The sequence below is a fragment of the Saimiri boliviensis genome, chromosome 2 (assembly GCF_048565385.1).
Source record: "Saimiri boliviensis isolate mSaiBol1 chromosome 2, mSaiBol1.pri, whole genome shotgun sequence".
Taxonomy (NCBI): Eukaryota; Metazoa; Chordata; class Mammalia; order Primates; family Cebidae; genus Saimiri; species Saimiri boliviensis.
The window spans coordinates 76,235,140-76,250,213 of record NC_133450.1 but is presented as its reverse complement, the minus strand read 5'-3'; the positions used below and the strand labels follow the sequence as shown (position 1 = coordinate 76,250,213).

Sequence of the window (15,074 nt, the reverse complement as noted above, 5' to 3'; positions counted from 1 at the left end):
CAAAGCAAGAAACATTTAGAGGGAAGGGAGGCCACACACACACACACACACACACACACACACACAAAGGAGAGAGTCCCAACAAGGTACAAGCTAGTTTTCTCTCTGCCATGATGGAATGGAGAAATAAGAAGATGAATTAGTTCAAGAATCTTACAGCCCAATAAAAGAACTAAACCACATACATACACAAATGATTGTGACACCCAGGATAATGTGCTCAGTGTGCTGGGAGAGCTACAAGTGCTGTAGGAAAACAAGCAGAGGTCCAGAGAAGGCATTTTGGGGCACTAACTATTGAGCTGGACAAGTGCAGTTGGGGAGGGGGCATTCCAGGCAAAAGGAGCACCAGAGACAGTTTTGATCAGGTGTTTAACATAGTGAGATTCTTCATTAAAGAGTATTGCAGTGTAAGAACAATGGTAGGCTGGACTTAAATAACAGTCATTTTTTAAGCTGTTTTCTGAATGGACTCAGGAAATGGAAAAAATAGGGACTCAGAGAGTCCAAAGAATGGCCAACAGCAGTGGCCTCACTTACACAGAAGGAAATATTTCATTTTCTCATGTCAACTTTAGTCCAGGATCAAGGCACAGAAATCATCTAATCTCCACTCTTCTTACCTCTTTGGGCTGCCCAGGGAGTAACTTAGATGAGTTGCTTCAGTGAGCACTGACTGTCTCAAAGTCTTAGAATTGTCTCATCTATCTTTGAATAATTCCCTGGTAATGCAAGAGTGCCCTTGGGAATGAGACCTGTGAGGCTGCAAGGGAAGCAGACTGGATAGAGGGAGACATTGAACTGTAATGCAGTCACAACAGAGCCTACCTCAGCAGATTCTCTGATCCTAAGGGGACTCTGAACCTGGGATGCCCTTCAGAGTTGTCCCAAATTAGGAGAAGTAGGCTGTGCCTTCATACCTGCCCATCAACCAGTCCAATAAACTCAGGCTGAGGTGGTCGTGTTTGACCTTGGGCAAAGTGTCTCTCTTCAACCAAGGACAAGTCCTGGGAGGGAAATACATACTCAGAAACCCAGACACCAAATAATTAATATATCCAATAACTGGGATTCCCAACCTAGTAGCCCAAGGAAGCTAGCTTGAAGATATTCTCTAAAATTTTTCTTCTTTCCCTGCTCATAACTAAAGCTTGCAAAGGAGGTGGTTGTACATCTCCATCCAAGAACAAAACTAGCACTTTATTTTCTTCAGAAAGGAGATGAAGAGGTAAAAACAAACTCTGAATCAGGTGCTAATGTTATTCAATCTGAAAGAGAAGGATAGAGTTAATACTATTCTATATAATGAGTTTAAGTGGCTAATATTTGAAAAGGACCTTCCCATGGCCTCTGAGGAAAGAGAAGTAGATCGTTAATAGAAAGATGACATGGTTGCTTACAGATATCAAATGCTAACAATTATCTAAGGCCTTGTATGACCTGGTAACTCATGATAAGGAAATACCTTTGATTCCAGGGCTATTCAGAAAGCAAGACCTCATATAAGCAAGAAGAAATAAAAAATAACATCAAGGAGATTATTACCTGATTACATAAATGTAAAATGAGTATGTATTTCCTTGTTAGACTTTTGTTTGCTCCTGGTGGAACTTAACCTTAATTAAACATTTTTATGACCTCTGGGTGATTTGTTTTATGTGGGAAAGCAGGGCATGTGCATGTGTCTATTTGAAGTATTATAATATGCATCATCTTGCTGAACAAAATACTGTCATTCCAAACTGCCAATGATTGAGATGCAAAATCACAGTTATGAATGGCATTTTAGGAACTATTTTTAGATTGTCTTTAAGGACTGTGTTGTTAATAGCACCAGTTTGTGTTTCGGTTGCTTTTATGAATGAAGAAAAGAGATAAACTTTCAAGCTCGACTTGCTCATCAACCAGCCATTTTACAATCAGAGCACATTTCCTTTCCCTACCTTCCTTTTGGATCTTACCTTTTTGGTAAATATTTCTGGGATTTTTTGTTTAACTAACTCAGTGAGTTACACATTCATTGAGGCAATCTAGTAGCAAAGCAAGCTACTAGACTGAATGTTTTCCTATTGGAAAGCTGCAGGTTTAGCCTGAGCACCTTGACACCTTAGGAATGAAGACTGACTCAGCTCAACACCCACCCTCTCTCTCTGCCTTCTAGCAATGGGCTTGTTTATTCAGAAAGTTCTTCCTTTTTTCTAAAAAATAAAAATAAAATAAAAAATAGAAAGGCAGGTGTGGACTTAATATGCTACCTACCTTAATTTTTAAAAAATTTCTTTGAACAGACTTTAAGGGGATGGGGGAGTAATGTCGTAATCACTCGATTTTTCAGCACCCAAGTGTGTGCCCTTTCTCTGAAGGTTTATTTCAATCGACAGCTTAAAACTAGACTAATGTAGAACTAACTGATGGGGCTGCTCTACATCCTGCAGGCAATGTTCTGTGACTACTATTTCTTGTACTCAAGCTTTTAATAAAGCTTGATGTTATGCTCTTCAAGAAAAGATCATTCATGTTACTCATTAAAGGCAGATCCACATGATTTAACAAGTGCTGAGCAGAAGGTCAAGCAGCTAGCCTCTTCCAAGAAATAAGTCACTTTGCTAGAACTTAATCTGGATGGCTCATACAGGGAGGTGGAAATCTCAGAAGCCCAGAAGGATTATTTTCATTTTGCACGTGACCCTCCATACACTGACTTGATTAGCCTCTTCCCGTTTATAGAAATAAGATTACTGGTATCTGTATCACAGGATTGTTACGAAATTATGTGAAGTGATGTACATAAAGCTCCTATGCCAACAGTTCTATGCAAATGAAATTCTAAATGTTTGTTATTAATAAAGAGAGAGGTGGGTGCATGCTGTGATGTGCCACCCAGATCCCCCATTTAGGATTGATGGACTCACTCTTCATCTGCTGGGAGCTCTCAGCTGAGACCCCTCCCAGGACTTGTCCTTGGTTGAAGAGATAAACTTTGCCCAAGGTCAAACATGACCACCTCAGCCTGAGTCCATTGGACTGGTATGAAGACACGGCCTACCTCCCTTAATTTGGGACAACTCTGAAGGGCATCCCAGGTTCAGAGTCCCCTTAGGATCAGAGGATCTGCTGAGGGAGACTTCTGTTGTGACTGCATTACAGTTCAATGTCTCCCTCTATCCAGTCTGCTTCCCTTGCAGCCTCACAGGTCCCAATCCCAAGAGCACTCCTGCATGCACGTCTCAGAGTCTCAGAGTCTCAGAGAACCCAATAGTGACAGATAGAATTATTGGAGTTTATATGTTCTGGTTGATATTCACTCTTCAATGAGCAGACTTTACAATAGGAATTATAAAAGTGAGAGAGAGAGAGAGAGAGAGAGAGAGAGAGAGAGAGAGAGAGAGGAAATAAAAGAAAGGAAAAAAGAGAGAAAGAAAAAAGATATCTTATGCTTAAATTAGAACATATGTAGGCCCATAGGGCACAGTGGCTCACGCCTGTAATCTCAGCACTTTGGGCAGCTGAGAGAAGTGGATCGCTTGAGGTCAGGAGTTCAAGACCAGCCTGGCCAACATGGTGAAACCCCATCTCTACTAAAAATACAAAAATTAGCCGGGCATGGTGGCAGGTGCCTGGAATCCCAGCTACTCAGAAGGCTGAGGCAGGAGAATCACTTGAACCCAGGAGGTGGAGGTTGCAGTGAGTCAAGATCTCACCACCACACTCCACCTGGGTTACAGAGTGAGGTGCCATTTCAAAAAAAAAGAAAGAAAGAAAGAAAAAAAAGTTGGCACAATTATATCTATAAAAGATTCAAGAAAAGAAAGAAAAGACATTAAATATCAACTAGATAGTTGACAAGTATATTCACATCCAGAATTTCCTTTCAGATTTCTTTTTTGTTTTCTACACCTTTAAGGGAAGAAAGGCTGCCATAGTGTGTCCTGATATGGTTGGCAAGCCACTGGAAACTCAAGTCTGCCCAAATAGCAAATTCTACACCCACGGCCTAGAGGAGATGGAGGGAAATTGTGTGCGGCAGGGGCAGTGGCCCTCCCTTCAGATTAGATGACTTCCATAAAAGGTCAGGAATCACAAACTCCATGCCTGCAGAGGGCCAGCTGGGAACATGAATGAAGTACACGTGATACAAATTTGCTTGGACTGTGATCAAACATGACATCAGCTTAATTACGTTTCCTTTATTTTTATTATTAAATTTTTGATACTAATTCCTGAGTACATTTTTCTTTTGTTTTATTTTGGGGGGTATGGGGGCTGGGAGACAGGGTCTCACTGTGTTGCCCAGGCTGGAGTGTAGTGGCATAATCATGGCTCACTGCAGCCTTGACCCCCCAGGCTCAGGTGACCCTCCCACCTCAGCCTCTGGAGTAGCTGGGACTACAGGTGTGCGCCACCACCCCAGCTAATATACATACATATGTTTGTTTTTTTTTCATAGAGGTGTTTCGCCATGTTGCCCGGGCTAGCTGTGAGTACATTTAAAAAAAAAAAAAAAAAATTACAGAAAAACTTAAAGATCCTTTTGACCTACCATTTTCTCCTCATTAAGATGAGGAGGTGAAGAAAAAAAAAAGACTTACTAAGTCTTATCTATTCTACCTACCAGCTATCTCTTAAGTACATTCACTTCTCTCGACCCACTGCTGCCTCCAGTGTAGACAAGCTTCATCTACCAGCTGGTCTCGCTACCTCTGCTCACGCCCCTCCAGTCCACTTGCCTGGCCTAAGCCAGGCCCTGGGGGACCTGCTCTCTAAGTCTCCAGCCTCTTCTCCCAGCCTATTCCCCTCCCACTCCACATTCCAGTCAGCTTTAACCTCTTTTAGTTACTTGGGCCCCCGTGCTGCACTGGCTCTGGGACTTTGCATAAGCCGTTCCACTGTAGGCTTAGTCAGTCCTAGCTGATCTTCGTCTCCACCGTCTGCTTGTCTTTCAGTTCTCAGTTTACAGGGCACTTCTGGGTCATCTTTGTGTGCCCCCCACCCCACCTGCTTCCCAAATACCTTCTCCTTCCCCTGTTGTGACACCTATGGCAACTTATTTCGATTTTTGTTGTTGTTTCTCCCCTATTAGACCTGGGGTCTATGAAAACAGGGACAGTGTTTTGCTCACTGTCGTATCCAGCGTGTAGCACCCTGCCTGCCACACAGGGAACACTCTTTAAATAGACTTTAAGTAAATGTTGGGAGGGAGGGAATGAGAATGGATCAGGTAACTTATAAATGGATTATCTGACTATGGACCCTGAGTCTCATGACAGGAGGAAGGAAAGGAGATTTCACAATCTCCTTTCCTTCTTTAAATAGCAGTAGGAGGAGTTGTTTTTTAATTTACCTCTGTGGGCTCTTGCTTGTTAGCAAGGCATACTTGTATCTCAGAAATTATTTTACCTTACGTTTTATTAAAGGTTTATCAACTTGCAGATCTGAATTGTTTACATCAGCAGCTTTAGCTTATCCCTGTCTCTTCTGCACTATCATACTTTGTCAGACTTTTTTCAATTACATTCATTGAGCACTTATCTAGTAGTTCCAGGGGTGTAAAGATGATTATGATCTTAATTTCAAAGATTTCCCTGTCTAATAGAGGAGAAAAAGAATTAAACCATATCTGCCAGGCATGGTGACTCACACCTGTAATCCCAGCACTTTGAAAGGCTAAGGTGGGAGGGTCGCTTGAGCACAGGAGTTTGAGATCCACCTGGACAACATAATAGAATACCATCTCTACAAACAATTAGCTGGGCATGGTACACCTGTAGTCCCAGTTACTTGGGAGGCTGAAATGGGAGGATCGCTTGAGCTGCAGTGAGCTGTGATCATGCCACTGGCACTCCAGCCTCATAGACTCCAGAACCCTGTCTCAAAAAAAAAAAAAAAAAAAAAATTGAACCCTATCATACTATGTACTAAATACCCTGATAATTGTATATACAGGCTCCTATGGGAGCTGTAGAAGGGAGCAGCTAACTTTGCAGAGGAAGGGAAGGTAACAGAAAAGAAGTGCTACCTACACTGAGTCTCGATGGATAAGCAGGAGTTTTCCAGGTGACCAGGGGTTCAAAGAGCATGAAACAACCTGGGCAAAGGCAATGAGACATGAGCATATGGATACCTTCAGGGATTTTCCATAGATCAGTGTGGTTAGAGGAAAGAGAGCGAGAGGTAGAGCATATGAGATAACATCAGAAAGCCAGCAGGAGCGGGACCCAGAGGGACCTCAGGACCTCCCGAATAAAAAGATTGGATTCTATCACAAGAGATGAACAGCCCTAGAAGGATCTTAAACAGGGTGGTAACAAGAAGTTGGATGACAGAGAAGCTAATACATTAGAAGCAGGAAGAGACTCAAGGGCACGACACTGGTCAGGAGGCTATAGCAATAACCTAGGTAGGAAATAATGTGGACGTGAGCCAAGGCAGTGGCTTGGGAGTGATGCTACCATTTCTACAACAGTCATGTTTTTGTAACCTTTCTGGAGTGCTGAAGAACTAAAGAGCAACCAGACAAAAAAATGTTTAAAAAATGTAAGAAGGGAATAAAGGTTCCTGGGGCAAAAGAAAAAGAAGTGACCTGATGGGGTTGAAATAGCACATTAAAGAATAATAACCAACTGGAAACTCCAAGATAACTGTTCAAGAAAGAAAGTACAATTATAGCATTTTACTTGACTCCGCAGTGAATATTTTCATAGTCATTATTATGTTGATTCTGATTATTTTGGTTTTCAGCTTCTAGAGCCAATCCATAAAGCTGGGAAGACAGAATAATGATATCAGAATAAATATAAATGCTGTTACCCTAGACAATGTAAAGGGAAGATAACAACTGTCAGAAATGGACAGGGTGAAATGGAAGTAGGGATCAAAATTTATAAGCTAAGAAGTAGCAGGAAATGCATATTTTTTGGGTGATGGAGAGGTAACTGCCAGAAGAAATAGCTTTTTAAAAATTGACAATGGTTGCCTCTAGGCAGTAGCTTTAGTTGTGAGGAAGGCTTGGGTAAGGGCTTGTTGATTTTCATTATAAATCCTTTTGTACTATTTGATTTATTATTACCAGGTACATGAGTGTTTTGATTAAAATATTTTTTTAATTTTAAATGCATTTATCCTGATGATATTTCTTGTCTTCATGGAGATATCATACACAAGCATCAGAAAAACAAGGCATATAAGATAAATTAGGTATAGCCTCCCCAATAATTTCCTGGCATATTTAGTCATCTTCCTATTAAGAGTAAGTATAATTACTTCTGTTATCACAATTCAAGACAAGTAGGATTAAAAGCAGTCTCATCCATGGCTTAAAGGCACAAAATCCAAGTGGCAAGCATGAAATGTTGTTTGCATATTAAATCAGTGCCTTTAAATTTTTTGACCTTAACCCAGTAAGAAATACATTTGTGCATGACCCAATACCCACACACCTACAAAACTAAAACAAAACTTTTAAAAATGAACAGCCCTGTATATGTGTCACATTTTCTTTATCCAGTCTAACATTGATGGACATTTGGGTTGGTTCCAAGTCTTTGTTATTGTGAATAGTGCTGCAATAAACATATGTGTGCATGTGTCTCTATAGTAGAATGATTTATAATCCTTTGGGTATATACCCAGTAATGGGATTGCTGGGTCAAATGATATTTCTAGTTCTAGATCCTTGAGGAATTGCCACATTATCTTCCACAATGGTTGAACTAATTTACACTCCCACCAACAGTGTAAAAGCATTTCTATTTCTCCACATCCTTTCTAGCATCTGTTGGCATATGTATCCCAGAACTTAATGAATTTTTTTAAATCTTAAAAAAAAAAGCCCTGTTCATCTATTAGGAATAGTTCCTATTAGCAATGTTATAGGAATACTGCTATATGGAAGAAGCAATATTAAGAGTAGTATGTACTAGGCATTCTTCAAGGAGTTTTATAACATTTGTTGGTAAGATTCTGCCACCACTCTTGAGATGGGTACTATTTTTACTTCCATTTTAGAGATTCATAAAATGATGCTTAAAGAGGTTAAGAACTTCCCAAGATAAGCAGTAGAACTGTCAGTAGAATTGTTACCTTTTACTATGTAAGATGTGCTCCAAAATTTCTATTTCCTTCTTGTAAGTATTTCTCATTTTTTAAAATATCACTCACTTTAAATGGTTTTAACAATCTACTACTGTAATTATGACCCACAGGTTGGAAAACACTGCTCTAAATTACTCCTTTTTTTCCTCAGATAAGATAATTTACTTATGAAATTTAGAGCTTATTTCTCAGATTATTTCAACCTTCCTAGGAAACAACTTGTTACTGACGCATAAGAAAAAAATTGTTATATAAAGTTAGCTTCTATCATCTTTCTTAATTAGCATGTCTCCCTTCTTTCCTTAAATTTTTCTTTTTTTTTTTTTTTTCATCACTGGTCCTGTGTGGCACATATTAGGAATAGTTAAATTTATTTCTGGTGTATATTTAGATATATATCAGTTATATGCTTATATTTCTTGGGTTTGGCCCATATGTCCATTGGTTTGCACTTGCCACAAGAAGTACAGATTTCAGCCAGCCATCTGCTATGCTTGCAAAACCATCAATACCCAACCTTCCCTCAAATATTGGAATCTTGTGATTTTTTTCTTTTTTTTTTATTGCATTTTATGTTTTGGGGTACATGCAAAGAACATGCAAGATTGTTGCTTAGGTACACACATGGCAGTGTGGTTTGCTGCCTTCCTCCCCTTCACCTGTATCTGACATTTCTCCCCATGCTATCTCTCCCCACCTCCCCACCGCCCCGTCCCTCCCCCATTTCCCCCCAAGAGACCCCAGTGTGTAGTGCTCCCCTCCCTGTATCCATGTGTTCTCATTGTTCAACACCCGCCTATGAGTGAGACTATGCAGTGTTTGATTTTCTGCTCTTGTGTCAGTTTGCTGAGAATGACGGTTTCCAGGTTCATCCATGTCCCTACAAAGGACACGAACTCATCGTTTTTTTATGGCTGCATAGTATTCCATGGTGTATATGTACCACATTTTCCCTGTCCAGTCTATCATCGATGGGCATTTGGGTTGGTTCCAGGTCTTTGCTATTGTAAACAGTTCTGCAATGAACATTCGTGTACATGTGTCCTTATAGTAGAATGATTTATAATCCTTTGGGTATATACCCAGTAATGGGATTGCTGGGTCAAATGGAATTTCTATTTCTAGGTCCTTAAGGAATCGCCACACAAATGTAGCAAATTTCATGTTTAAAATGCATAACAGGGCCAAGTGCAGTGGCTGACACCTATAAACCAAGCACTTTGGGAGGCCACAAGGAAGGATTGCTTGAGGCCAAGAGTTAAGATCAGCCTGGTCAACATAGTGAGACCCTATATTCACTAAAATAATAATAATATAAAATGCATAATGATAAGTATCATTTTTCATGTCCATACATTTAAGCAAAAAATTATGCTGAAAATAAAATTATGATGCTTATGGAAGCACTAATAGAACTTTCATAGACTGATTTAGTTTGTTTGGTTTTTTTTCTTATTAAATTAAGAACTACAAGCAGCTGTTGAAGAGATACTGCCAAGCCTTCAAAAAGATGTGTCCATCTATTATGTGAGCAGAACCTCTAACACAGATGGGGTTCACTCTTTCCTGGACAAAGTGGATGAAGTATCAACTGAACCTATCCCAGAGTCATGGAGGTCTGAAGTCACTTTTTCCACTCCTGCCTTATACATTTACACTTCTGGAACCACAGGTAAAACTAAAGGGAAGATTCTCAAAAAAAACTGGATCTGAAGGTGTTAAATGTTGGCATGGGTTTTCCAATCTCTTTCTTTGGCAAAACCTATTGAATAACTAATACTTCAGGAGATTTAGTTATTTGTCTGTGGAAAGTGATTTTATTTCGTAGCATATGATCCCATTTAGTTTTCTCCAAGCTATGCGTATTTTCCCCCAGTTTGTATAGAACACATAAAAGAGGTTAACCAAAAACTACAAAAGTAGTTATGATGATGGATAAGATTTGGCACTGATTGGCTAGTTGGAATTTTTTTCATGCTTGTTGTATTTTGATTATATTACATCCATAGTTCATATAGACTGTATAATTGATTATAAATGGAACACAGGAGAAGACCAGTAAGCAGTGATTGGGTTCTATTTATATAAATCCTTTGACCACTGTCTTCCCCATGCAACACCAGCTTGGAGCTGTTTGGTACTGTGGCTGTGGGGTGGCTCTATCATAAGGCCTAAAATACTGTATTTCATCAAATCTAGGATGCCTTCAACTGTAAGCTGTACCATTATGAGTCAGTAAGAAGAAATACTGCCAGTTAACAATGTTATAGGAACACTGCCGTATGGAAGAAGCAATATTAACGGTAGTATGTACTAGGCATTCTTCAAGGTTTACAACATTTGTTGATAAGATTTTGCCCCACTCTTGACATAGGTACTATTTTTATTTCCATTTCAGAGATTCAGAAAATGATGCATAGAGAGGTTAAGAATTTCCCAAGATAAGCAGCAGAACTGTGAGGATTCACCTTGCAGGCTAATTCCACAGCTCATACAATTGACAGCTCTATCCCAGTACCTCCTTGTTTATTCATGTGATAGATATTTAGTGTCTGCCTACTATAGGCCAGAGAAGACAATATGTGCTAATATGGAGCCTGAGGGATATATTTAAAAGAAGGACAGGAAGCCAGCCCCAGAATGCCAATTATTATTAATATTGGAAAATTGAATCTAGGAGGTTTTTACCTCTCTTGATTAAAATTTCAATTTAATTTAAACAAGTAATGCATGTGTTCTCCTTGTTAAATAAACAATAGACAAGGCTAAAATTTCCTTTGAGCCTTTTATCTCAACTGCAGCTGACAGAAACTGTCTCCTTCGCCTCAACAGGCCCTTAGCACCTACCTGAACTCACAGTTCTTGGACCTGAGTTTAACCCTATTGCTGGCTTCACTTCATACAGTCACTTTCGCTAAGTATTTTCTTTAAGTAAATGAAAAGAAGCCAGGAATGACATATTAAAGCTGGTGCCCAAAACATAATGTCTATCTTTTTTCATTTTTTTATTTTTATTGCCAGGCCAACAGAAAAGTGAGACAGCACAATTAACCAAGTGCTTCCGCTGCATGCAGACACTCCTTTAATTTATGGGACTTTTATCATTTCTTAATAGAATGGTAAAAATAAATCATAAATGTTTATTTGGGAAAGAATTGAGCCCTTGGTTAATGAGGGGGAATTCTAGTGTTAGTACTGTGAAAACATGTATGAAACTTTGTTATAATGCATGTTTTCACAATCAAATAGAAAACCCCTTTTAGGGAGAAAAAAGAGAATGAGCATTCTCTGATTTAATCTCATAAATCAGAATTTATATTTAACTGGAAGACAATTGGATGGGCATTTATTTTACTTTTTTCATTTTCTCTGAAGAAAATATTTGCTAGGCCAAGCACAGTGACTGACACCTATAATCCCAGAACTTTGGGAGGTCAAGTCAGGAGGATCACTTGAGCCCAGGAGTTTGACACCAGGCTGGGTAACATAGTGAGACCCCATCTTTATGAAAACATTAAAAAATTAGCTGGCATAGTGTATACCTTGTAGTCCTAGCTACTTGCGATTCTGAGGCAGAAGGATCACTTGAGTACAGGAGTCTGAGGATACAGTGATGTGCCACTGCACTCCATGCTGGGCAACAGAGCAAGACACTATCTCTAGGAAAAAAAATGCTAAGTTACTCTTATAAACATTAATTAAAAGAATTCACTTAAGCAATTGGAGAACAAATGTACCTGTTCCTCAAAGGAAGTTATTAGCACAAAATTATATAGTAGTTACCAGATATTCTCATGTCTTAACACAAAATCTTAATTTAAGAAAGTTCTGAAAGTACTTCAAGGCAATAAAGATAACCATTTCTTGTAAAAAAAAAAAAAAAAAAAAAAAGCAGAGGCCAGGCACGATGGCTCGTACCTATCAACTCAACACTTTGGGGCCAAGGTAGGAGGATCACTTGAAGCTAAGAGTTCAGGATCATTCTGGGCAATAAAGCAAGACCTTGTCTCTACAAAAAATGTAAATAAGTAAATAAAGTATTCAGGCATGATGGTGCACACCTGTGGTCCCAGCTACTTGAGGGGCTGAGACAGGATGATCACTTGAGCTGAGGCTGTAGTGAGCCTTGAACACCACCACACTCCAGCCTGGCAACAGAATAAAAGCCCATCTCAACAAAACAACAACAACAACAACAACAACAAAAAGCCACATAAAACAAAGCAAAAAACTGGCCCATTGTCAAAGAACATGAACTCTGAATTGTGTTTACAGTAATGGTAGGTTGCTAGCCATACTTGTCTGCCTTGTAACAAGTTGCTGCTATTTGGCAATAGCTTGTGAAGGTACCATCAAGTATGGAAGAATCTGAGTCAACAGAGATCTGTCTTCCTCTTCACAAAGCCTGCTTACCCACTCAGATCTTAAACTCGTAGCCCCCTTCTTGTGACTTCATGCCCTCCCAATTGAATTGATCTTCCATGGGAAACAATGTAAGTGTACACTCACAGAATAAAATCTTTTAAAAAGCATATGTAAATTATGGTTAGGAAAATGCGAATGCATTTAGTCTAATGTACCAAAAATACACTGAGATACCATTTTTCACCTTTCAGATTGGCAAAGGTCCCAACATTTGAGAGCACACATTGACAAGGCTAGGAGGAAACAGGTACACTCATATATTGCTGATAGGAGAATGAATGGGGACAGCCATTATAACTGGCAGTGTGGCAGTTATCTATCAAGTTTACAAAGACTTTTTTTTTTTTTTTTTGAAACAAAGACTCATTCTGTTGCCCAGGCTGGAGTACAGTGGCAGGATCATGGTTCACTGTAGCCTCAACCTCCTGGTCTCAAGTGATCCTTCCACCTCAGCCCCGCAAGTACCTAGGAATACAGGTGCATGCCATCATGCCCAGCTAATTGTTTTTACTTTTTGTAGGGAAGGGGTCTCATTTTGCTTGCCCAGACTGGTGCCAAACTCAGGGGCTCAAGCAATCCTCCTGCCTCAGCCTCCCAAAGTGCTGGGATTATAGGACTTGACAACTTTTATCTTTTGACACAACAATCTCACTTCAGTGAATTTATCCAAAAGATACAGTGTCATACATAGTATGAACTGCCATGTGGACAAGGTTATTCACTGCAGCATCATTTGTAACAGCAAATAGTACAAATAAATTATAATACTTTTATAAAAGGACTTGAGGCAGCTGAAAAAGATAAATAAATAATAAGGGAAATCTCTCTGTAGAGAGAGATGAACAAACATGAACAAATCAACAAACATTGCTAAGCAGCAGAAACAAAAAACATGCAGAAGAGTGCATTTTTTTTAATGGAAAAGGCAAGAACATATGAGAAAATGTTCATATTTGCTTTATTTGTATAAAGAGACTCTAGTACATAAGAAATATCTGATTCTCAGCCTTCACATCTGTGGATTGTAGAATGTAATTCTATTTATGTCATACATAAACTTGTTACGGAAATTAAATGAAATTTTTTTAATGTCTTGCAAAATGGTAGCCACAGAGCAGAAACTCAATGGACATTCATTCCTCTGTCTTCTCTTTCGCTTCAGATTACTATTGTTATAACCATCTAACTCAGGAGTCAGCAAACTATGGCTTGTGGGCCAAATACAGCCTCCCACATGTTTTTATAAATAACGTTTTATTGGAAGACAGCCACATTCCATTTATGTATGTATATGGCTGCTTTTGACCATAACAGCAGAGTTAAGTCATAGCAACCGAGAATGTATGACCCACAAAGCCTAAAACATTTACCCTCTGGTCCTTTATAGAAAAAATTTTGTCAACTCTGGTCTAAATGGTCATGGCCCTTCCCAGTGCGGTTCTCAAAATACAGGATGATTAATCTTCCTAAGCCAGATATCTCTCCTATAATGTAAATGACCAATCTTGGTTAACTCATGCCTTCTCTTGTATCTTTGCAAAGGTCTTCCAAAAGCAGCCGTGATCAATCATCATCGCATATGGTATGGAACTGGCCTCACTAGTGTAAGCGGATTGAAAGCAGATGATGTCATCTATGTCACTCTGCCCTTGTACCACAGTGCTGCACTAATGATTGGCATCCACGGATGTATTGTGGCTGGTAAGCTTTTTCTACAAAGTGTTGGAGACAAGTGCACATTCATATTTTCTCACAAGGAAAAGTAACGTAAAATTTGGCTACTTTGCTGTCTGCTAGGAACAGTCTTCAATTTTGCATTAATAATAAGGCTGTTTGACTCACACGTTGCAAGCAAGCATCTAAAATAATTTGTTTTTTCATGCCTCCTCATCTAATAATACAATGCTATAATAGTTCAGTATATCAAGAGAGAAATTCCTTTAAAATATTTTAGGGCTGGGTGTAATGGCTCACACCTGTATGCCCAGCACTTTGGGAGGCCAAGGCAGGAGGGTTGCTTGAGGCCAGGAGTTCAAGACCAGCCTGGGCAACATAGCAAGACCTCATCGCTACAAAAAAGAAAAAATTAGCTGGGCATGGTGGCTCAAGTCTGTAGTCCCAGCTACCCAGGAGGCTGAAGTAGGATAATTGCTTGAGTCCAAGAGTTCAAGATTGCAGTGAGCTATGATGGTACCACTGTACTCCAGCCTGGGTGACAGTGAGATCTCAACTATAAAAAAAAAAAAAAAAAACCCTTCATCTGGACTTGAGTCTTAGATTCTATCCATGTCATTTCTATCTTTAGAAACTTACATGTTGATCTCCATGAGCATCTGATTTAAACGTCTTCAGTTGTCTTCACTCTTCTGTAGTCTCTCCTGTTTCCATAATTTTTCAGCTCTACTGGAAGAAAAGAAGATGGCAACTCCATCAGAATTCCTTGTTTGGCTTGCCATCTCTTCTCTTTCCTTCTCAAAATTTACTATAGAAATTGGAGCTGCCATCCTCTCTCCTTCCAGGAGGATTTATGTCACTTGTATACATTACAGCAAAATTCA

General features: G+C 39.4%; 1 protein-coding gene across 1 annotated transcript in view; it reads left to right on the top strand.

Moving 5' to 3' along the window:
- SLC27A2 (solute carrier family 27 member 2) overlaps positions 1-15,074 on the top strand; it is a 54,066-nt gene that overhangs the window by 5,392 nt on the left and 33,600 nt on the right. Inside the window, exons 2-3 of the mRNA XM_003929022.4 lie at positions 9,557-9,763; positions 14,059-14,217. Coding sequence (XP_003929071.2) covers positions 9,557-9,763; positions 14,059-14,217 — 366 coding nt within the window. The remainder of the gene's footprint in view (positions 1-9,556; positions 9,764-14,058; positions 14,218-15,074) is intronic.